The sequence below is a fragment of the Drosophila sulfurigaster genome, chromosome 3, assembly GCF_023558435.1.
Source record: "Drosophila sulfurigaster albostrigata strain 15112-1811.04 chromosome 3, ASM2355843v2, whole genome shotgun sequence".
Classification (NCBI taxonomy): domain Eukaryota; kingdom Metazoa; phylum Arthropoda; class Insecta; order Diptera; family Drosophilidae; genus Drosophila; species Drosophila sulfurigaster.
Window position 1 is genome coordinate 11434985 of NC_084883.1, and position 25153 is coordinate 11460137.

At 42.4% G+C, this 25153-nt stretch overlaps 1 protein-coding gene and 1 long non-coding RNA gene across 2 annotated transcripts; one reads left to right on the forward strand and one right to left on the reverse strand.

Annotated features, from left to right (window-relative positions):
- Positions 1 to 1542: 1542 nt before the first annotated feature.
- Positions 1543 to 22116, forward strand: LOC133845204 (protein CBFA2T3). Its single transcript, XM_062279597.1, has 6 exons — positions 1543 to 2103; positions 12783 to 12996; positions 18166 to 19637; positions 19697 to 19876; positions 20763 to 20888; positions 20971 to 22116. Exons 1-6 carry the CDS (start codon positions 2101 to 2103, stop codon positions 21268 to 21270), a joined length of 2295 nt encoding a protein of 764 aa, XP_062135581.1. The 5' UTR covers positions 1543 to 2100; the 3' UTR covers positions 21271 to 22116.
- LOC133845207 (uncharacterized) lies at positions 11239 to 13650 on the reverse strand. The gene is made up of 3 exons (XR_009894710.1): positions 13562 to 13650; positions 13161 to 13478; positions 11239 to 11343 (listed from the first exon to the last, which is right to left on the reverse strand). It is a non-coding gene; the product is annotated as an uncharacterized LOC133845207 (long non-coding RNA).
- Positions 22117 to 25153: the final 3037 nt, after the last annotated feature.

Consider the following 25153-nt stretch of genomic DNA (forward strand, 5'->3'; position numbering starts at 1 on the left):
TTGCTAAATACCAAAATATAATGCAATTCAGTAATATTTTGTATTCCCATACAACTCATATTGTGGAAGAAGAAGAAGGATTACTTGGAGAATTTATATTTATAAAGTGATGAAATATAAATAATCTAAAATAATCACCACAGCTAAAGTGATCTCTTAGGATATATCCATTAGAAGACAATTCGCCTTACAAATAACCACTAATCAATTAATCGATTTAGCCAATAGCCAAAACCAAATTGCTGCAATTCAATTCTAGAAATACATTAAATATTTCATAGATTCGGCAGCCAATGCTCTAAAGTAATCCGTTTCATTTGTTCTACTGTTCTCAGGGGTATCAAGAAGCACTCCATCATAGCAGAGCACAGAGCTCTCCTCCTTAGCAGTCTTCGAAATTTCCTTTTGCGCTTGGTCCATTCCATGTTGTGAACGCATTCCCCCTGTCGCACATAATCCAACACAGCTGTAGAAGAACCCAAATCCCCAATCCCAGAAACGAAATCGCCTTTAATTTGCTCGCTCATTTCGACGTTGAACTTCTACTCTGCGCTGCGATTGGAGTTGTGGTGGGGGTTGGTGTTGGGGTTGGGGTGCTTCGTGGGTTTATATGTATTATGTGTGGGTCTAAGCATTTGACATGGTGTGAACACGCGCATAAGGCCATTTCAATGGTTTTCAAATGTACAACAACTGGCTGGGGGCGGAGGGTTGTTGGGCTACTCTGCCCCAAGGCGGGTGACAGAACTCGAGAGAGTGAGAGCGTGAGTACTCCATCTGTCTCACACGTGTGCGAGCGAGTGTGTGTGTGTGTATGTGTGTGCACAATTGGTTGGCAATTTATTTAAATATCGGCACGCAGTTGGAAACGCAATGCCAACTGGAATTTCATGCCAAGTGAAACACATTTCAGCGAAAATAAAACGAAATAGCAGCAGCAGCAGCAACAGCAACAGCAACAATAACAAGAACAGCAACAACTGAGAAATTTCGGCTGCCAAAAAAGGAATTTTTTCAGCTGCCGCCGGCAACAGCAGAGACGAACCGATGGTTGGAGGGAGAGGAGGCTGCGATTGCGACAGCAGCAGCAACAGCAACAACAGCAGCAGCAGCAACAGCGACAGCAGCTGATGTTAATAGCCCAGCGGGGCCAAATGCCGGCTGGTGCCAGGCGAAATAAGAGAGAAAAAGAAGCAGATGAGAAGGAAGTGTAGACTGCGACGATGTCTAGGCAGGCAGTTGTTGTTCCCTCTGCCTCCGCCTCTGTCATCTGTCCTCTGTCCTTTTGATAAGCCTAAAGGGAGTCTGGTTGTGCGTGTGTGTGAATGTGAGCAGCTGAACAGCTGTTTCTGACGGGAGCAGACAACTACGCAAGCGCCATGCAAAATGCAGGCGAACACAAACGAATCAAAGCACGAGTCACACAACAGAGCCGAAGTTGCGCCCGAAGATGAATTCGAAGCCGATGCTGTTGCCGAAGTGCGTACGAGCGACGAGAACGATACATGTGCGACTACCTGTGCAAGTTGAAACTGAAGCAGCGCTCACAAACAATTTCAACTTTCAACTAAACGGATGTCACGCTGCTGCATAGCGGAGCCAGTTGAAGCGATAACATTGGCAGCAGCCGCATCTCTCTCTATCTTACTCACTCTCTCGTTTCGTCCCGCGTGAAATTTGGAATTTCGTTGCCGTGGCCGTAGCCATAGCGCGTCGCTTCAGTCGTTTGCCAGTGGCCCGGCATGCCGGTACATGAATCGCATCGCATCGCTTCGATTCTCGCTTTTTCGCTCGTTGTTTGTTGTTGTTTCGCGTCGCGTTCACAGCAACAAATAAATAGAAAATAAATCAACAAAAATGTGCAAATAAATTCGATTAAAGCGCGAGATTCAATCGCAATTGGTTGCTAGTCAGTTCCGCCCATTGCATTGCGTTTCAAGTGGGTGTCAAGAATACGAAAACAATGCACCAAACTAAATTGCAGAGTGCAGCGTGTGAATAACATAAACAAGCCAAGTAAACCAAAGACCACAAAACAAGCAGTGCTGAAAGAACAAAAAAGAAAGCAACAAGATTTCGACAAGATCAACCAGAATCAAAATGGTAAGTTAATGCAATGCTGTGTATGTGTGTGTGTGTGTGCCTCTCCTCTGCCTCGCTTCCTTGCTGAGCGCAACACATGCTGATTGACCATGCCGCGATAACGCCAGATGTCCCAGACAGACAACAGAACACAGACACACTCAAAATACATATTTGTGGAATCTGGTGGCTCTTTAAATACATATGTACATATGTATGTTCATACATATATCTGAAAGTGCGACGCATCTGTTTTTTATTTGCGTGAATGTTTGCCCCAAACTAGAGTCGCATTTTTGCATTGCCGGAAGAACACAAAAATATTCTGCAGCATATTCATTTTGTCAGTTTCACGTGCGAAATTATAAATTACAAATACAAGCATTATAGTATTTCCCCCTCGGGGTGTTCACGTGAGATTTATTGTAGAATGAGCGAAACTTGCTGCCAACTGCCAACTGCCAACCAATGACTTTAGCCGCCATCTGTTTCTGATGGCCTTGGGCTGAGCATCCCAGCTGCAAATTATTGCAGCTGGCTTCGCTGTCATTCCAATTGCCGTGCCGTCTTCTCTAATGCTTTGCTCACACAAAACAACTTCTCAGCTCAGCAATTGATATCAGATATAGGTATTTAGATATTTATTCCATTTCCATAATAAGGGTGAGTTTGTCTCGCCAATCTCATTCAAATTGATTCCCACAATAATAATGTTGCCTAATTGAGGCACGTGCCACAAATCCGGCTGTTTGGCCAGCTGCAGCAAAGCAATCTTTGGGCCATGCTGCAAGTTGCATGAGTCAGAGGGCTTCGTACTTTGGTACCTTCTGCTTTCTGCCTTCACCTGGCCTTGACAAGCCGACAGCTGTTGCTGAATGATCTGCTCAGTGTGAAAGATAAGAAAGAGGGAGACAGAGAGAGAGAGAGAGAAAGAGTGGCAAGTGTCTGCTTCTGCTTCTGCTGTTCAGCCAGCTGCTGTGCTGTGTGTTGCCTCTTTGCTCTGTTACATCTGCTACGTCTTGCCAATTGCTTTGTGCTGCTGCTGCCTTCAGTGGCAAGACACCTGCATAAACATTTGAGCAGCTTGTGGGCTCAGAGCAAGCGCTGTCTGCACTCTGTTTCAAACACTTGAGGGCATATTAGTTTATGCGAGTGGGTAAAGCACATCTTATTATCATTAATTGGAATTGGAGAACAAATGATTGTCGACAGCATCGATGAGCAATGATTGAACTAAACTTATTCTTTATAATATTATTTAATTTGAATTGCAAAATAAGGATCAAAGGTAACAACTTACTATCTATGGAGTCGAATGCATAAGAAAGTCAAGATGTTATGTTACAAAATATTAACTATTATTGTATAGTATTGTATATTAAATAGTCTCCTTACTGTTATGATTATTATTCTGTATTACCTGCGTAATGTGCACATTGTATTTAAAATTGATTAGTATTATGTTGTACAAAATAGTTCTTTGATAACTTCAAAGATCGTATAAGATTTTAAGTAAGCATCAAAAATAATCATTTGTCACAACAATGAGTTCTTCACTTTCCTGACAAACTTTATTCAAGTAGATTATGCCATTGAAAGAAATAAAATATATAACAATAATAATAACATTATAATATACTACAAATAAAATATACTAAAATTTGTATATTTCATCATAGAAGAGTATTCAAGAGTTTTCTTATGTACACTGATGATCTATTAGATCAGCTTGCACCTTCACACATACTTCAACACTTTGGAGAAAGAATTTGCAATAAATTTTGCTAGCAACTAGATGAAGTAATAACCAATATGTCTGTCTAAATGAGTTTAGTTAATTGAAATTATTTGGCATAACTGAATCAGAGCTGAAAGAGTTGGCTAAACAAAAAAGAGGATCCGATAAATAATGCAACAGATGGATAAATGGGTAAATTGGTTGATTGGACGCAGTGTCAGTTCATTGGATTGACACATTGACGATTAGGCCAGAGGAAAACTCAGTGAATGCATTTGAAATTGACAGCGTTGTGAAAAGGGCAAAGTTATTAGCGTAATAAGTGCAGGTTGAGGAGAGAGAGAGAGAGAGAGGAAAAGCGCAGGTGGAAATGCACATGACAAGTGCAGCTGTTGTTTGATACTTAGTGGGTGGCATGCCACATTCGGCATTCAACATTCGGCAAGCGGCATACGGCATGTGGCATGTGGCAACCCAAAAATCCCTGCCCAGCCAGCCATCCATCAAGCGCTCAATCAATCATTAGCGTTGTAAGCTTCGCCTTCGCATTTCCGCCCTCCACTTCGCATTTCGCTCCCCTGACAGACGAAATAAAGTTGAGGCAACATTTTCACACCTAGGCAATTAAGAGGTACGTACAACGTACCCCCCTCTGGAGGCACGCCCATGTGGCTGCCTAGACGACATTGACTAATGAGGCGCCATTTTGTTTGGCCTTCAAACAGCTGAGCCAACGACACAGCAACAACGACAACCACAATGCAAATGGCGACCGGAAATAAGTCAATTTGCTTATTAACAACAACGAGGAGAACAAGGAGAACAACGCAAAGCTCAAAGCTAAACAAGACTCCAAAAATGTCGCACACAGCACAACTAACACACACACATTTCAACTTCTGTGTGTGTGTGAACACTTTTAATCGAAAAAGTCACAAACAATTTCTTGGCTTCTATTTTCTCCCACTCTTTCTTTCTTATACTGAACTAGCTTCGAGTTACATTTGTTCAGACCTTTCTCTCTTTTTGTTGGTGTGTGTGTGTGTGTTTGGTTGGATTTCTGTTGCGCCACTGCAAAATTGTTGTCGCTGCAAGTGGCAGTTTATTAAAAAGACGTGCTCCCAACCAAAGTCACAAAAAGAAGCCTCCAAAAATGTTTTGCAGACTTGGAGCACAAAAACGAGAATAAACTGAAATTATTTTTATTTGCGCAAAACAATGCAAGGAACGGTAGTAGAAGTAGATTAAAAGTAAATAATGTTTTGTTTTTTTCGTACTCACATATGAATTACAATACACGAAAGTCTCAGTCGAGCGTGTTCGACTGTGAAATATACGGAAATGTATATTTTGTATTTTTGTGTAAAATAGTATATAAATAAGAGTCATGGTGAAGATGTTCTTTAACTCCATTTATATATATAAAAAATACCAAGTGTACTTAACAGTTAGTTGCATGTGGCAGGCAGCAGCCAGAATGTGGCATGTGTCCAGTTGTATATTTTCTGAAATCCGCTACCCATTCTCAATAAAAGCAAACAATGCGGTATTATTATTTAAATATACCATTTTATCATACCGCCAAAATGCTAAAATATACCAAAATGTCTATTTAATATATTGACATAATAACAGTATAAAAATAAGAGCCAGGGCTAAAAAGTTATTTTGCCATATTAACATATCGTAAAAATACTGAAATATACCGATATTACCGATATACCGATATTTAGTATTTTGATGTAACATAGTATAAATAAGATGTTCTTTAACACTTTTTATATACTTATATATATAAAATACATAGTGTAGTTAACATGTGTCCATTTGTATATTTTCTTATAAAATAAATCATACCGTAAAAATACAAAAATATACCATAATGTATATTTGGTAAATTGATGTAAGATCAGTGTAAAAATAAGAGGCAGTCTTAATAAGTTATATATGCGCAAGATATAAGCTCTATTATACTTTTAGAAAATACAAAGCGTAGTTAAGCTAACAGTGGCATGCAGCATGTGGCATGTGTCGAGTTGTACATTTGGTGCTATTGAGGAACTTAAGAGAATACGACCCTAAGTGCAGTAAAATTCATTCATCTTATTCAATGTTTCGATTCCACTTTCAACGGTTTCTTCATTGTGTTGTTTTATAGTCTGAGTCTCGCGTTTTCCCTTCACAATCCTTTGGCCTAAACTGTCGCCTCTTATGTTTAAAACATTTTCTAAATAGTGCGCACAAGATGACAAAAAAAAAACATACATACTCGTATATAAATGCCACGACTAACGGCATGTCCAGCGCAGATACACTGTCCTCCTCCACCCCCCTGGTTACCCCTTCCTCCTTCAACCCGCTCTCTTTGTTTTGCGTTTTGCTGGCAAGCGCCCAAATTGTCTGGTCGGGTTTCCTGCTGCCGCCGTCGCCGCTGCTTTGAGCCAAAAACATTTGAATTGAATTTGCAGCCGCCTCTACTTCAATCTCCAGACACAGCGTTGACCTTGTCACACATACACACAGAGCATCCCCGGGCAAAAGGGGCGTCGGCCAACGACAACGGCAACGACAACGGCAACGACGACGACGACAACGACACAGCTGCCGCAATATTTCTTGCGCCAGATGAAACGCAGATGATGCCAGGCAAGAGCGAACAGAGAACATTGGAATGGACAAGGGACAAGTGGTAAGTGGCAAAGGAAGCAGCAGCAACAGCAACAGCAACTGAAAAACTGCGTTCGCCAAGTGGCAACAGCTGCATGATTTAAGTACGGAAGAGAGAACATATCTGCCATCTCTTTCTCCTCCTCTTCTTCGTCTTCTTCTTCTTGCGTCTTGTAAGTTGTCATGTGGCACAGTTGTTTGAGCTGCAGCTCAAGTGCCGGCAACAGATTTTTGCTGTTGGTCAGAAAAAGAAAATAAGAGAGAAAGAAATGAGATTTCTGCTGCTGTTGTTGCTGCTGCTGTAGCTGCTGTTGAGGAGGCAGCAACATCAATCGATTCGAGCATGTGTCGCTAATGGTTGCCGCTTGCGAAATGAGCAAAAAAGTGTTGTGTGCCACCATTTGATGCACAGCAATTTCACAGGTGCTACCATAGCCATCAGCAGCAGCTGCTGTCAGTCGCAATTTTTAATTGAAAACGACAGCAACACGACACCACAGCAGCAACTGTCGAGTGCAGCCCTGGCCACAACATCAGCGTCAGCGTCAATGGCACGTGCCAACATGTGTTGCTCTCTCCCCCCCTTTTACCTCTCGACTCAACTCGACTGCTGCAGACAACTTGGCTGCACAAGCAATCAACAACAAAAGGCAGCAACTGGCAATGGCAACTTGGAGTTGTGGCACGTGCTGCACTAACTGAAAATGATTTTCCAATCAGATTGAGCACTGAAACAACAGCAATCCAAGCAGTTGGAAAATCTTCAATTGGCAACAATTCGGCCTCGTTTCGCTAGAAAATTGCATTTGCCACAGACAACAGACAGCAGACAGCAGCAACATCGCAGTAACAGCAACTGCCACAGCTGCGAGGCATCAGCTGCATAATTGAAATTCTGGCAACATTCAGTCTGGCAACAGACATTCAACTATCCGTTCTAGTCGCAGCTGCAGTTGCGAGTTACAGTGGATGTTGCAACAGTTGCAGCTGCAGCTGCAACGCCATCTCGCGACTCGCTGACTGGCCACTTAATGCCCAGGCGGCCAGGCGGCTGGGCGGGGCATAAGACAGTTCATATCGGAAATAAAACAGACCGTAAAGCCGATTAAGCGCAACACTCGCTCAACTGTTTCTGTTTTCACTGCTGATGCTGATGCTGCTTCCTTTGTTGCTGCCACTCTTTGTTATTGCTGCTGCTGTAGTTGTTGGTCGATGTGACACACCATTATCTTATTATGCCTGACACACTCACCCACCCACCCACATACACACACACACGGAAAAGGACACACACGTGCGGTGGCTAGTGTTAAATTGTTGTTTGTGTTTTTCTGCGATGCGTAATTTAAATTGACGCTGATGCTGTGGCACGTTGCAGACACACTTACACTTGTGGCCACAGACATACAGCGCATCCCTCGAGAGTTGCCTCAATACTTTGTCAACTAACAGTAAACTAAAATTGAATACTAAACTTATACGTTGTAGGTTATTTTGGTGAACTCGCTCAGCAGTTTTATATGAACTGAACGATCTATTTTTTTTCTGTAGTTCATTTAGTTCGTTTCTAAGTAGCTTTTAGTTCGTATCCGACCTTATTTTTTCTTTAAGCTTTACTTCTACTGTTAGAGAACCTTTATATTATGTTAATTTTCAGTATGATGATAAACAATAAGGAACGATCAAACGAAAACGTGAATGGAACTTAAATTTACGACCATCAAAAACTTAGTTCATTTATTCACTTGACTGATTCGTTAGATTGAACTAGTTCAGAACAGTATGACAATTTTATAGAAGGTTTGTGTGAAGATCATTTGATTAAATGAATAAGTTGGATCATTCATTGTTAATCAGTGAACTAGGTTGTTTATTTCATTAATATACTTCGAACTTGAAGTTGTATAGTTTATATAGCAAAATCAGAAAACGGATAGGCGCATCTTAATACGGCATTACAAAATGTAAGAAATGCTACAGTCGAGTATGTTCGATATCCGCTACACATTTCTTTGAAGTTCTCAAAACTAGTGTGCCGAAAATATACTAAAATATACTAAAAGCTATAATTGGTACATAAATGTACTGCTACATTCAAAGTGTGCTTTAGAGTACAGTATAAAGCAGATTGAAAGCTATGGGTAGAAGATATTTTAAACAAGAATTAAAGTATGCATTTGATAAATCAAAGCAACGAAGTAATAAATCATTTTTGATAGAGTTAAATTTATTATTATTTATTATTTATTATTATTGTTCTTAAGTTACATGTTATGTTATTTCTTCAAGTAAAGAAATGACATTTCCTCTAACTAAAATAAAATATCTGTAATTTATAATCAAACTTTTCTTCTTACAATCGATAGTAATATATCGAAGAATAAAAGTATTGCTCACATTTTCACTTCTAGCTAAATACTAGAGTTGAACTTGCAACAACTTTTCTAGCAACTCCCTTGCGAGTGCTTGCACTAGCAACTTCATGTGTAATGAAGCAGCTGACGCGGCAAGTTGCAAAAAAAAAACCTTTTTACTGTAAAATACACACATCACCACACTGAAGAGCCGCACACACACAAACACACATACTTGAATGGAATATGTACGTGTATCATTTTGTCGAAATGTACAACATGTGTTGTTAGTGTTGCTGCTGTTGTTGCTGTTGCTGCTGCTGTTGCTGTTGCACAGGTGTCGTCGCCAGTAATCCCTTTCAGACGGCGTCGGCGGCGAGCGCCACTTGTGCATAATGACGCAGTCCACACACACAACTACAATTGCACAGCTGGACTGTGTGTGTGCGTGTTAACTGGACTCGTCCACGCTGCTGTCATTTGCACACACACACACACACACACACACGCACACAGATACAAACATACGTGGCGAGAACGTGAACTGGCAGCTTACAGCTAAAGCACATGCAGCTGTGCTGTGATTTCAGCCATTCCCCCCCGCTCCCCGCCTCGACTCCATCCACATCTCTCAGCTGCCATGCCACCCCCTGCAACCCTCTCCCCATCGCACACACTTTTCCTATACTAGCAACCCTTCATGTTGCTGCTGTGTTTCTGTTGTTGTTATTACAGTTGGCGCGCCTTTTCGTTAACTCTCCTCTCCTCTCCTCTCCTCTTTCTCCACCTCCTCATCCTGCTGCTTCTGCTCCTCTCGCACAGCTGTGAGTGTGTTATCGCTGTGTTTTTGTTGGAAAAAGGGATAAAAGTATAAAATGCTTTGGAGTCCAGCCACATGGCCACAGTCAGAGCCTTTGCTTTTGGCCTTTTTTACACACGAATTAAATGAATGTCGTTGAATTTTTTATGATTTGTGCCAAGGCATACTCGTAATTGAAAATTATGCGCAACTTGCTGTTGTTGTTCTTGTTTTTTTTCGTTCTTGTTGCTGTTGCTGTTGCTTTTAATTTGTCATTGCTTTGCTAACGGCTTGCCTAATAGTTGCCACGCCCACGATGCGTCCTTTTCTTCGCCTCCCCCTTGCCGCCCTTGTCGCCACCCCCGCATCGTTTAAATAATTACTTTTTCTTTTAGCAATTTTGCCAGCAGCCGTTGCCTCATCGTCGTCGTCGTCGCCAATGCCGACGCAACGCCAGCTTAGCAGCTGCCCCAAGTTTTGTGGCAAAAGTTCTGCGGGTGACATTTTCCATTTTAGCTCTGAAGCTCAAACTGAGGCAGCTTTGAAGTGGCTGCCCCCAAGGGTTGGGAGGCGAAGGAAAACAACTCAAGTTGAAGCCTGCTGCTGTTGCTGCCGCCGACAGGGCGACAGCTGCTTGAGCGACGACAACACGGCTGCTTCTGACATTTGATTCATTCGTCATAGCTCTTCTGGTCTATGGCTCTGTTTCTGCCTCTGCCACTGGCAAACGGCGGCAGCTGCTGCCAGCCAGCCATCCAACCATCCAGCCAGGCAGGCAGCCAACCAGCCAAGCTATTAACTGAGTCAGGGTAACCGCCCACTTGGCCGCCCACTCACCTGGCGCACACACAAAACACTTGTTGTTGCCGCCTGTCACGCATGTTTTGCTTTGTTAGTTATTTGCCAGAGCCAGAGCGAGAAGCAGAGCCGCAGCCACAGCCACAGCCCGAGCCTTCTCTACCATCCTCATTCCGGGCCAAACAGTTGACAAGTGTTATAAACGCCATATGCCGGCTGGATCCGTCATTAGTGGCCCCCGCGCCCCGTGGCGCCCCTTCGTCTAGCCGCTTTGCCAAACGGCAGCTGCCATGTCAAGTGTTTGTTTTTAATAGAATTTCATTTGCAGCATTTTTAGTAATTTGCCTGATGTGAAACAGCTGTCCAAGAACTCTCTCTCAGTCTTTCTCTTTTTCTGTCTCTCTCTCTCACTCGTTGTGTCTTCCGCACACACTTGTAATACTCGTTGAATAAATATGGCCAAATGCGACGATTGACTTTAAACATTGCGCTAAAAACTGTTTTTACACCTCAAATGGTCGATTCAATCTCTGGCATTTGCTTTTGGGTAGTTGGAGAGCTGCGGGATGCGGATGGCGGACTGCGGATCTAAAACATGAATGAAAATGAGCAGATTTTCCCCTTGCCTCTTATTTTTCTTGCTCTTGTTGTTTTTGTATTTGTGTTTTTTTTTATACTTTTGCGCTTTTGTTTATGCAGCCGGCAAGCTGCACAAACTCCCACAGTTCGACCCAGGTATTTACATATTTTAGTGATAAAAATCAACAAAATATTCCCATGTTCACTCGACATTCTTCCGACCTGAACTGAACTGAACTGTACTCAACAGAACAGAACCGAACCGGACATGAACATGAGCATGGGCAGGTGCGTGCCAAAAGGGTGCTGATTCTGATTCTGCGGTTCTGATTGGGTTGAGTGGGGGAAAATTGGTTTAATAGGTGGTAAGTGCAGGCTGTTTGCATTGTTGAACGAAAGGCGGTGGTAGCATATGAACAAGTGAGTGTGGATGATGGGAGCAAGGTGGATGAATGCATTGCAAGCTGGCAAAATCTACACTCAAGCGATTACGACTCAATTAAAATGTTGCAGTTAATTGAAATCATTACTGCAAATCATTAACTAAGAAGAGCCTTCTTTGGCTATTTAGTTCATATATTATTTTCAGTAAAATGTTCCAAATGTAACCTAACTTTATTTGTGATTGCATAGTGTATTGTGAAATGTAATATATTATATTAAAATTAGAGAAGTAAACCCTACATATTCATTCATTGTCTTTTTGTGCCAATTTCTGGTTCAGTTAATTTACGTACTTATTATTTTAAATGAATACATTTTGTTACTATTTGGGATGGGATATTCTAGGACTTCTCAAATTTTTTGTACCCCTTCTGAGCATAAGTTCTTCCATCAACTCAACTTCTTCTTCAGCTCAACTTTTTGAATGAATTTGAATTTTATACCACTATTCACTAAGATCTTACTTCTATTCCTGTCCAAGGCTGGGCATTTTATGTATAATGAGGATTTTATCTCAGTTTCAGAGCCTGTTCCTAATCTATTCAGGTGTCATACCGATACACAGTCTGCAGGTTGTATTCCGAGTTTAAGTTTCCCTAAGAATAAAATCCATTCCAATGCCTTCTTATTTTATCTTCCCTAAGACATTTCCTTATTATATTTCTACCTATTCTACAAAATCTGTTTAGGTCGTATGAGGGAGTTTTCTTCTTCTAAATTTTCCGCAGTTTCAGTTTGGCCTCAATATGACATATTTCTCAAAAATTTAGAATGTCGTTTCTCTCTAAATTCTTTATTCATTATGATGCAGCCTTGTATTATCCTGATTGGATCAGAATAGTTTGCAACTTGTTTGTGTGGCATTAACAATTCCAATTGTGGGGCTCAAATTACTATCGGAACACAGATAAATAATACCGCATAGCTAAGGCCCGAAGGCAACGTTACAGCTGCCCATAATGAGTCTCAGTCACAGGCCCAAAACACGGACTAAATCGTCTGATTTGGGAGTGAGGGAAGGCGAGAGCTTTGTGTTTTGATGGTGCGCCCAATTTGCATGTCAGACAACAATTTAATCAAATTGAAATCAAATAATTTGAAATCATAATGTGAGAACTTTGTCACTTGATGTTTTCGGTAGACGCATGGGAACCTGGACATGCTGACAAAATGTCTGACTGCCTGGCAGTCTTATAATTACAATTTGGAGCCCCTTTGTTGTCTACCTACTGAAACTGAAACAGAAAGAGAAACAACAACACAACACACAGAACAAACGAAGTCTGTTTAAATTTCTCAACTAATTTGCGACTATTTACAGATGGCGCTCGATGGCAAGGCGATAATTAAGGAGGAAATTACCGACAAGGACGCCTATGACGCTGCCACAGCGGCAGCGGCAGCAGTAGCGGTGGCCACATCGACAGCTGCCTCATCCGCGTCATCATCAACGACGTCATCAGCAGCAGCAGCAGCGGCTGTGGCAGCAGCGGCCACTGCAGCAACTGCGGCTGCAATTAGTCGACGGCTTAAAGGTGAGTGTGGCATGGACAACGAGATATGGGAGTCGCAAATGGGAAGTGGCAAGTGGGAAATAGGAAGTGGCAAGTGGCAAGTGGCAGCGGAATGTGGCAAGCGACATGTGAGTGTGAAATGGGGTTTGGCTGCCATACATTAAGGCGTTTAATTGAGGACTTACGACTAGGGATTGGGATTGCGTTCGAGTTTGCGTTTGGGTTTCAGTTTGGGTTTGGGAATTCATGGCACAAGTGCAGCCAAGCGACAGGCACAACGATTGATGGTGTGAATGCCAGCAGCTGTGTGCGTGTATGTTTCTCTCCTCACCTCTTCTCTTGCCACTAAGTTCATGCGTGTGTTTTTGTTTTGTTTGAACGCGTATTGTGACAGGGCAAAGCAACACGAATCAACAACAAAACCCGTAATGAGCGAGGGGTGAGATTTGTTTGAGCTGCTTTCTCTATGATATCACAATCTTGGGTTCACAGATTTCTCGTCGCTGAATTAGGAATCATTGTTTTATTCAATTTGCTGAATATATTCATAAAAGACTAAATAAAACAATTTGATTTTGGAACATACTTGTTTAACTTAATATAGTGGAAGTATTCCGATTGTTTTATGAGATTTATCATATCAAAGAATTAAGAAGCATTTAAGAAGCACGGCAAGCGTATCTGTTCAATATTATTTCTTCTCAATTCCAAGAAATGTTGTATCAAAAATATAATTCTGATACAGTTTTGAACTTTGGCTTACAAAAAAGACAACTTTGCAAACAAGGTTGGCAAATGGGAAGAATTTTATTTAAGTTGGTAATTTCAATTTGTTGCTTTGAATGTTCAATTCGATAGTATATTGCGTAGACACTATCTATTTAGTTTTATACTTCCCTTTTTTGGATCATTTGTACAATTGACTTAGCATTCATAAATAATTAAAATACATCAAAGGCAATCGATTATGAAGAATATTATAATGTTCAAAGAATCCCAGGCTGTATTTGACGTAAAATATAAAGAAAAACATTTAATTTTTATTTAAATAACCATGTTTATATTACTCAGATTAGTATTTGTTAGTACCCTGAACTTACTAGAATAGTTTTGGGTATTTAGTTTAATTACAAGTATTCTTAAGCTATTGAGCTAAGCACATTTTGATTAATATGTGATATTGTGTTGAGAATATGGAATCATTTTTCAGTGAGCGATTAAATTCCTCGTCACTCACAAAAAGCAAGTAATTTTTTTTTCATAGAGTAGTGAGAACTTTCAAAGACATTTTTTGATAAACAAAGCAAAGTATTGTAGTCACTTTGTTGAGTTTCAACTGCTTTTATGCATCGCAAATAGTCTCGCAAGTCTCGCTCTGTATTCTATGTGGGTAGCAGAGGCAGCTAGCGTTTCCTATTACCTTTTGGCCACTTACCATTTCCAACTTCTTTTCATTCGTTAGCCCAAAAAATAACAGCCGCTGTTGGCATTCCCAGCAGTAACAACGGCAACATCAACGACAGCAGCAACAGCAGCAGCCACAGCCACAGCAGCAGCATCAGCAACAGCAACAGAAGCCCGCATCTAGTAACAAAAAAACGTAGCATGCTTTTAGGGGCTGCTGTTTTGTGTGCTTTGCTTTGATTACTGTTGTTGTTGTGGTTGTGTTGCTGTTGATGTTGATGTTGCTGTTATTGTTGTGCATACCTGTGTCCTCTGTAGCTGTGTCAATTCCCAGGCCATTGATGTGGGCGTATGCGTGTGTGTGTGCGTGTGTTCGCTCTGCATATAAGGCGCTTAAATTCTATCAAAAGCTTCCCTCAAATTAACATTCAAAACTGAAATACTCCTCTCTCTATAAAAGAAGAAGTTTTGTTTAACAAATGTTTGCTGTGTGTTGCATAGACGCCCACAATAGCAACAACAGCAACTGCAGCAGTATCAACTTCATTACGGCCGCCTGCTGATGGCCATCATGATGATGATGTTCATGATGATGATAATCACGAGCTGCGCATGATGAATATTTGCCAAAATGATTGTTTTCCCAAATGACTATGCCAGCAACAGCAACAGAAACAACAACAGCAGCAACAACACAAGCTAAACTTGCCAACGTTTCGTTTTGTGCGCTCGACTGCAATCTATGGGACGCAGCTGTGCAAATTCTGTTGCCCGCATACACACACACACACACACACATAGCAACAGAGAGTGAGAGAGAGAGTGGCAGACAGAATGCCACTGGCCCATGCTGCGTATACGTAACCTTAAATCGATGGCTGTTGCTGCTTCTGCAGCTGAAGCTCACTCATGATGCTGATGCTGATGTTGCGCCAGCCGTTGAGGCTCCCACAATGCCGCATTTCCACGCCCCTTTCGACCGTCCCTCCCCCCCTCAACACACTCGCAGAGAGACAGCAAATGGCCAACATTATGTTTTAGAAAATATGTGAATTGTCAACACAAAATTTTCGTAAATAGTTTTTCGTGGCCGAAACATTTTTCGTGCCCAGTCACAGCTGTGTGTGCTGTTGCTACTCCCCTTCCCAAAACTACCCCCTTCCACTCCCCTGAGGCATAACTTTGGGTCAGTTGTGGTTTTTGCGGAGGCCGGCGAAACTTTAAAGCCCCAACCAAACCAACTGCAATATTTTACAATTGTACACAGCAGCCAGTTAGATACTCAGTTAGATAGATAGCCAGATAGATACAGCGGCAGATGTAGATACAGACAGACAGACAGACAGACGGACAGACAGATACATTTGCTGAGTGGGCGACAGCTTCGTTCTGTTGTACTTAGTTTGCCTTCTTTTGCTACTACTTCTTCTTCTTCTGCTTCTTTAGTGGGTTTTTTTTTGCATAGTAGCCAATTACAGGGCAGGCGGCATCATGTGATCCATCATTGTCTATGTTTGGCGTTTGATAAGCCGCCGCCAACTCAGTTGAGTGATGCCCTCTCTCTCTCTCCCTGTCTTTCGCTCTCGGTCTCTTGTGTATGTCCCTTCGATTGGCGTGCCTGAATGGCTGTGAAAACACAGCCAGTTGCAGCTGTATCCACAATCATTATCACAAAAGCAAACTGTGCAGCAGCCACAGCAGCGGCAGCATCGACGTTGCCAACGCCATCGCCATCGCTATCGTCATCGTCATCAACAGCAGCAGCAGCAGCAAAAGCAGCAAAAGCAGCAACAGTGGCAACAGTGGCATCATTTGCACCCCACACCAACCAGCAATTCACCCTCCTCCCTCCCTCCCTCACACACACACTCATATAAACAATTTCCATTAACTTGTGCAAACAAAGTTTGTGTATAAGTCTGTCAGTGTGTGTGTGTGTGTATGTGTGCGTGTTTGGTCGCCAATGTAGAACAGGCGACAAAACATTCGCCAACCGAATTTCCTATGCAAAATTTAGATGCCAAAAAGAGTTTCTGGGAGAGAAGAGACATATGAGTTGGGAGACTTAAAAAGAAGAAGTTAATAGGTACATAAAAGTATTTTTAGACCTGTTTACGGTTTAAGTAAATATAATGAGAGCATTTGACCCTTAGAGCTATCAAACTAGCATTCCAACTTTGTTAACAATTATTCACAGCTGCGTTCTTTTGAGTTTTTTTTAGGACTAAATTAGAATAAAGCAACAAAATAAATAAGCATAGATTAAATAAAGAAATTCGTTATCATATTTCCCACTATCAAATTTTGTTGTTGATCGTTTGACTATTATTAGATTCATTTTTCTTTATAAAAAAGGTAATATTTTAGGCTCCATCAATTTAGTTGAAAATATTTTTTGCTAGTCTTTTGCTAATTACAATTCAGCTTATGATGAATCATGAATAATATGCTATCTGCAAAAAAAAAAGAAAAAAATAATCCAAAAAAAAGGGCAATATTATCATTAAATTATATAAAATTAAATATATCAAAAAATATTGAAATACACCCAGTCCTTTTTTTACGCGATCTCTTTTTACGCGATTTCACTTTAACGCGATTTAGGACGCACCGCGGGTGGAGAAATTCTTGCAGATATGGAGATTATTCTAGACCGAGAGCTCGATGATGACGATTTGTTTGAGATAGCTACGGAAGTAATCGAATCGGAAAATGGCAGCGACACTGAGACACACTAACCATTTTTACGCGATTTTTTTTTACGCGATTAGTGGCAGAACCAACAATCTCGTAAAAAAAGGACTGGGTGTATATCTAAAGCTATTTTTCGTATTACTAAGCACTGTATTATCGTTAAATTAAAGAAATATAAATATACCAACATAAATACTGATACATCGGTATATACCAAAGTCTATATGTCGCTTATCAACGGACAGACTGAGGATATATCGACTGTATTGTTGAGACTGATCAATAATATTATATGGGTTGGGTTCCTTGGACACAACTCGGAAATGGATTTATGGTTGAGAATTTCAAATAATATCACTTAACAAGAGACAAAATCACTTTATTTTTCATTTGCCGCCGTTTCTGAAGTAGGAAGCTTGCCATTTTTGTTCCATGTTTCTCTCGTTCGTCAGCAACTCGTTTCTGGTCCATCTGCGTGATGCGGCTTTTCCGTTAAGCTTTACGTTTTGAGCTAGTGTCGAGTGCGTTGCTGCAGGTTCACTCCCATTCCCTCCTCCGTCCCCATTCTCCACAGCCTTTTGCTTGGCTTGCAATTAGAGCGTGGCGTCTGATTTGCTTGCCTGGCTGGGCTTGTTCCCTGGCAAATGGCACCCAAAACTGTTTGCTAATTTATTTCCCATGTTCAAACAAATTTGTTAATGTTGCAACCTACAGCGCACATGCAACATGCAGCATCCAGCATGCAACATGGATGAGCAGGGTGGTGATGGTCAGCAGACTGGACAGGACAGGACAGGACAAGATGGGACAGGACCTGACAAGTGCTGTAGCTTGTTGTGGTCAAGAGAGAAAGCGATATATATACGTATATACTACAGATATTTGTGGCATGGCTAATGTTGCAGCTTCCGAGCTTAAGCTGCTACAGCAGATCCAGCTACTAATGCATTTGTAATGCGCTTGGCCTGAACATCCTGTGTCTGCCCCACGTCCCTTCCCCTTCCTGGCTCAGGGAGTTTGTGTTTTCCAACTTGTTCTCTCAAAGTTGTTTATTGTTAACTAACTAACGAGCTTCTTCCTTTTGCCAAACAGCCAACAGCAGCAGTAGCAGCAGCAGCAACAGCAGCAACAGCAACGGCGACAAGAGCTCATCCACCTCCTCCTCATCCAACAGCGGCAAAGACATGTCCATCTCCGCCAGCAACAACACATCCAGCAGCCAGCACACGCCCAACGGCAGTCGCGAGCGAGAGCGTGAAAGAGAACGAGAAAGGGAACGGGAACGGGAACGAGATCGTCTGTGCCGAACACCGCCGGACTCCCCGCCTGAATCGGCTCGCAACATGGCGCCGCATTCTCCGCACTCTCCGCCACAGCAGCTGCATCTGCATCAGCGACCACAACGCAATGCGAGCGCCTCGCCCGTGGTGAATGGCGGTGGCGCCAGCTCAGCCACATCCCCGACGCCGGGATCACAACATGCCGCATCCCTGGCAGCCGCCGCTGCCGCAGCCGCTGCAGCAGCTGCCCACGTGGAGCAGGCGCGTCTGCTGTCCAAGCTGCGCAAGTTTCTGGGCGCCTTGGTGCAGTTCTCCCAGGAACTCGGGCAACCGGAGGTGAGTGAACGAGTGCGTGCTTTGGTGCTCTCGTTGTGCAGTGGTGCCATCTCGCTGGAGGAGTTCCGGCTGGCGTTGCAGGAGGCCATCAACTTGCCACTGCGTCCGTACGTGATGCCGCTGCTCAAGAACAGCATGGTGCTGATGCAGCGCGAGATTATGGCGCTCGCAAGGGCCACCAACCAATCGCCGCTGCAGTATGTGACCAGCAACGAGCAGTCCGTAATGGAGCTGACGCCTCACGGCGTGCCGAGTGCGGAATTCGCTGATATCTTCGTGCAACTGGAGGCGCCACCAGCGACGTCTGGGAATGTCAATGGCGGGTCGCTGTTCAAGCGACGCTCCTCGGACTCCATGATGGAGCACGGCGCACACAATGGACTCCAGGAGTGGAGCGAGTACATGGCCAGCGGAGGAGGCGCCAACGCAGCCAACGCATCAGGCTACGCTCCTGCTAGCAAGCGATTGGCCATGCATCCGGCTGGAGGTCACTCGGTGCTCGCCTTCGACTACAGCGCAGCGGCTGCGGCTGCCGCTGGCGATGTGGCAGTTGCGGCAGGTTTCATGCAACGTGACGAACGCGACTTGCAACCAGCAGCTAGCAGACATGCCCCGCCTCAGGTGGCACGAGGCAACAACGCCCCTGCAGGTGCAGCACTGCCAGGCGCTGGCGTAGGAGGCGGCGGAGTGGGTGGTGCTGGAGGAGCTGTTGGGGGAGTTGGTGGCGAGGAGGAGTGGAAGAACATTCACACTATGCTCAACTGCATCTCGGCAATGGTGGACAAGACGAAGCGAGCCATCACAATACTGCAACAGCGGGGCATTGAGCCACAGCATGCCAGTGGCAACAGCCAGGAGGTGACACCGGCTGCTCTCGCCGAGCTGCGTCGCCAGACCGAGGAGAAGGTGGCCGAGTTCAAGCGGAATGCAGAAGATGCCGTCACACAGGTTTGTCTAGCAATTATCCTCTTCCTCCGAGACAGGTTTTGAATGTGATCTGATTTCAGGTGAAGCGTCAAGCAGTTATCGAGATCCAAAGGGCGGTGGTGGCAGCCGAGACACGGGCTGCGGAGATCATGACCCAGGAGCGACTGCGCATGGAGAAGTTCTTCATGGAGATGAGTCGTCATTCCAGCGGAGAGCGCGACCTGGACAACAAGTCGCCTTCCATAACCAGCGCACAGAATGTAAGTTCTTTACCTTATTATTTTTAGAGGTGTTTTTTGGGAAACTTAATGGCTGTAGGATATGTATGAAAAAGACAGAAGAAACGTTCCCAGAGGATATACTCCTGTCCGTTTGTCAGTCCGTATAAAACACTAAGGCTATAAAGGAGAAAGCTATAATTTTTGGTCAATACAATAAGTATGATTTCTAAAACTTTGGTTGCGATCAGATAAAAATTCGGTAAATTTTAATATGCGATGCGACTTATATTTTATAAATAATACCAGTCGGTTTATTTGAGTATTTATTCGAAATATTTAAAAAATAATGCCGTTTTTGTACTAATTCGGTATATTTTATGAATAATACCAGTCGGCTTATCTTAGTATTTATTCCGATTTTTTAGTAACAGTACCATTCTGTATATTTAATTACTAATTCGGTATTTCAATTTGGTATTTTTAAAGAATAATACCGTTCAGTATATTTTAATATTAATTCGGTATATTTTTTAATAATACCATTTGGCTTATCTTAGTATTTATTCGGAATTTTTTAGGAACAATACCATTCGGTATATTTTAGTACTTATTCGGTATTTTAATTTGGTATTTTTAAAGAATATTACAATTCGGAATAATATCATTGGATATTTGAATAATAATACAATTTTGTATATTTTAGTATTTTTTCCGTATATTGATGTGATATATTTGAAGAATAATATCATTCAGAATATTTCAGTATTTTCTTTTTTTTTCGGTATAATAATGTGTTTTATTTTCATAATAACACAGCACTGTTTTGCTTTTATTGAGATCTCGCAGTCGAGCACACTCGAATGTAGTTTTCTTACTTGCTAGAGGTCTTTTTTCTAATTTTCTATGCATTTCATTTGCCACACAGGGCAGCAACTTGCAACAGCAGTGCTGGAATTGCGGTCGCAAGGCAACTGAAACCTGCTCCGGCTGCAACATGGCTCGCTACTGCAGTGCATCGTGTCAATACAGGGACTGGGACAGCCACCACCAGGTGAGTGAAGCAAACGGAGCAAAACGGGATAAAACACCAATACTTACATTGCGACAAATCTCTTCCTTCATTCATTTCACAGGTCTGCGGCAACTCACGAGCCAGTGAGCTGAGTGCCAAGCATCTACACTCGACTAGCGCCAGCGGACATCGCAGCGCCATGGCCACCCGCTCCCCTCCCACTCCCACAGCAGCAGCTGCCGCCGCCGCCGCAGCGTCGGCTCATCTTCAGGCAGCCGCAGTTGGAGCTCGTGAAGCTGCAGCAGCCGCAGCAGCTGCGGTGGTTGGTGGCACTCCAGGCAGCGGCGGTGGCGGTGGTGTGGCGTCTGTGGGCGGTGGCACGCCCAGTGCGCTGGTGCCCAATGGCCTGGGATCCAAATGACGCATTCGCATGATGAAACCCAAGAAGAAGTACTTGTGCTAGTCAAATTAAACGTGGCGATTGGAGGCGGACGACGAGAAGGAGGCGCCAATACCATATATGATTCTCTGATTATATGATTATATCATAACCTACATATACGATTATGCAGTTCAACTAAAGATAAACCTTAACCAAAAAAACAAAAAATAACAAAAAACAACAAAAAAACAAAATGAGGAGCACGTTTCCCACATTTTCCAAATAGTTTTCTAAATGATACTTAAAGTAAACGAGAAAAAGATGAATAATTCACATTCTAACAAGATTTGCAAAAATTCCTTTTGCATTTAAGAAAAATAGAAACTAAAACTTGAGAAGCTGTTGAATGGGTGTAAACTTTGATTTCATCACTTTATTGTTTTCCATGACAATTTGATTTGATAAGAATAACTCATTCAATCGCAGCTGAATTCACATTGAGCACTTGAAATTAAAGTATTTGCACTCACTTTCAACATATTACAGAATACGATTTAATGGAGCTGTAAGTAGGCGATAGGTAACCCAAAACAAAAAACAAAACAAAACAAAAAAAAGAAAAGAAAACTGAACATAGTAGTTATTATTATTATTATTAAACACATGATTACAATATTTTGAATTGTGTCTAATTTATTGAGTATATATTTAATTTATTAATTAGTATTTATTGTATCTCTAAATCAATATTTAAATGTATTTTAACTATAAACAAGAAGAAAATGAAAACCAAAAGCAAAGCAGCAAGCAAGTAAAGTAAATGTTACAACAACTACAAAAAAAGGCTAAAAGAAACCAAGAAATAAAGTGTTTTAAACCAAACAACGATTTCGGATTCGATTCATCTTTTATGGGATTCAGGATTCAGGATGCTGCCTAAAAGCAGGCAACACAAAGCAGCTGCAGCTGCAACTGCAACTGCTGCACGATGTGCTGCCATGATTTGCACATTAGGGAGTGTGTATGTCTGTGTGCAACAAAACCACAAACTACTGTGATGAAATTTCAATTATCGTCACTCAGCTGTGCCCTCAGTATGTGTGTGTGTGTCTGTGTGTATGTGTGTGTGGCACACCTGCTGCTGTCGCATTGCAAGAGCAAGCAAAAGCTCGTTAGTGCCTCGCCTTGCGTTGCCTGGGGGCGCCCACAACGTTTGTTGCACACAAGCGCACATGGCTTGTGGCTGCCACACACACACACACTCGCACACACGTGCATACCCACACATATGTACATAGTCTCGCATACACATTTGTAGACACTTCAGGATCAGCATGGCTCAACTTTGCTTTTGTCTGGAATTGCTGTGAGTGTTTTTCCTTCTTTTTTCTCCGTATGTGTGTGTGTGTGTGTTGCAACCCTTCACCGGACAACCAGAGGCAAGCTCTCATGATGAGCATGGCCATGATGATGATGATGGCATTTTGCTACCTGAGTGATTTTCTAAAGCCAGCTCAGTGGCCGCTGCGGGGCGAGGAGTGTATTCAAATAGCTCCTTCCTAGCCACTTCCTCATTGTGCTGCCAGCATACGTTGTTGTCGTTTTGTTTGCTCCTCAACTCGAGTCAACTCGACTGTCCATCTGTTCGTTCGTTAGCTTCTACTTAACATGCAGTTATCGTTTGTTATCGCCAGCAGCTTCAGCTCAGCCCAGCCACAGACATGGACATGTTGTCAACGACAACAGCAACAATTTCTCCCTTCCACCTTTTCTTCTTTTTAGTTGCAATATAGTCAGAGAACAAATGGTCGCTATTCGCGATGCCCTTAGCTTCGATTGGCTAAATTGCATTCACATTAAAACGTTATACTTGAGTGAAAATTTTAATTAAAATGCTGGCAACTAGCGGCAGCACAATGTCGTCTGGCAAATCGGGCTTTCTGCTGTGTCTGGCATAAAAATATTCATCATAAGTGGCAGCCACCAGAGCCAGAACCCCGAGCTCTGAGCCAACAGCAGCCGCCAGCTGCTTACTGAGGCAGGCAACGAAGCGACGACGACGACAACGACAACGACGACGACGTCGACGCTGGCAGCGACGCAGGCAGCAATTGTGCCATTTCAATCGACATCTGTTACTGATTTCAAAGAAACTTTTGTTGACAACACAAACAAATGCCAAACACAGCAGCAGCCGTAGCAGCAGTGGCAATAAGTGCGACGGAGAATGAGAGAGCGAGTGAGATGGGGCATGCAGCACACGATGCTGTCGCCTGGGGGCAAATGGGGCAAGCTACAAACGTTTGACGCTCGCCTGCGCACGATGCCAGCCACGACTCTAAGTCCGGGCCTCTCACGTGTGCTCCTTCTTGCCCTCGCCCCTTTGCCCCCGAGCTTCGAGCCCCAAAGTGCTGCACAGCTGACGCTAACGTTATCAGCAAGCAAGCTGCCTCTCCCTCTTCCCTCCCCGCTTCCTATATAACTGATGTGTGTGTGTGTGTGTTTTTGGTTTTGCCGGCTACAAACAAAGTTGACTGAGGTAGCCTGCATTTGAAGGCTGTGCAGCAGCAGTGAAGAACATGTGCGTGTGCTTGCCTATGTGTATGTGTGTGTGTGTTTCTGGGTGTATAAGAGAATGTGTGTGTTTTTGGCGGCGCCATTGTCGATAATAACGATTGGACTGGCCGGGAGGGGAGTGAAGGAGACTCAACACAGAGACGCAGTTAGAGCGCAAGTTGCCGCTTTTGTGCGCGTAACATGTGTCAATTACAGGCACACACACACACACTCGCACACACACACAGAGTCAAACTAACTGCTCTCACATACACAATCACAGCAGAAGGTTCCTCTCTCACCGCCTATAACTCAAAAAGCTGCCCAAAAGTGTGAGCACATTTTTTATACACGCCGCCCGAAAGTATGCACATATATTTTTTATATTTCTACTCTCGGCATTTGACAGCTACTGCGACGCCGACGTTGACGTTGGCGCAGACAGCGACTCTGCCGCCAGCTACCCAGCTTTATGTTAATTTATTTTAGCATTGGATTTTTCTTTGTTTGAGATTGGTTGCGTGGGGACAAATTGTTTTTCTTTGCTTTTATTCGCTGGCGAAGCAAATGCGTTTAATTAAATATAAAAATTTTCTTTTTATGGCCACATTCAATACAAAATATTAAATTTTACTGATCTGTGCCTTGTAGATCACTTGTAGAAGCTTTATCTTTAAGTTGAAGAGCAAGTAACATGTTATTTACTCACAAAATATATTTAAAAACAATTTTTCAGCTATCAATATTCAGTATAGAACCACTAACTAACCATACAATAATGCTGTTCAAATTAAACTCATTTATCTTTAATATTGTAGTAAAAGACTATAATTAAAGCCAGAAACTTAATGCTGTCACGTGCTACAAAAATATTTTAAAAGTGTTCTGTATCATCTCAGCATACGAAAATTATTAATTGTTAATTTGTTCAATAAAATACTAAAATAATAAATAAAATCCATAAGCTGGAAATATTTTGTCACAGCACAAAAGTATAGAATATTTTGAACAAAACATAAACGATGCGCCGAAAAGTTTGCAATAAGCATTCCTTTGCATAAATGTTTCTTTAGATTCTCAAGTAAAATCAGGTTTTGAGTGTTAATTTAATGCAGCTGCACAGGCTTTCTTGGCTGTGGTGGACATTTTGGTATATTTTGTTCCCTCTGGTATGTTTGGGGTTGAAATGGAATATCGTGATACTAAATATATTCATTAAGAATATTTTAATTATTTAATAATGTTTTATTATAACATTATTTACAACAGCGACTGTGCTGATTTATTCTAATTCAAATCGAGTACACTCAACTGTAAATTTTCCACTTGCTTTCTTTTCTTTTTAGTACAGATGTTGATAGGTAGA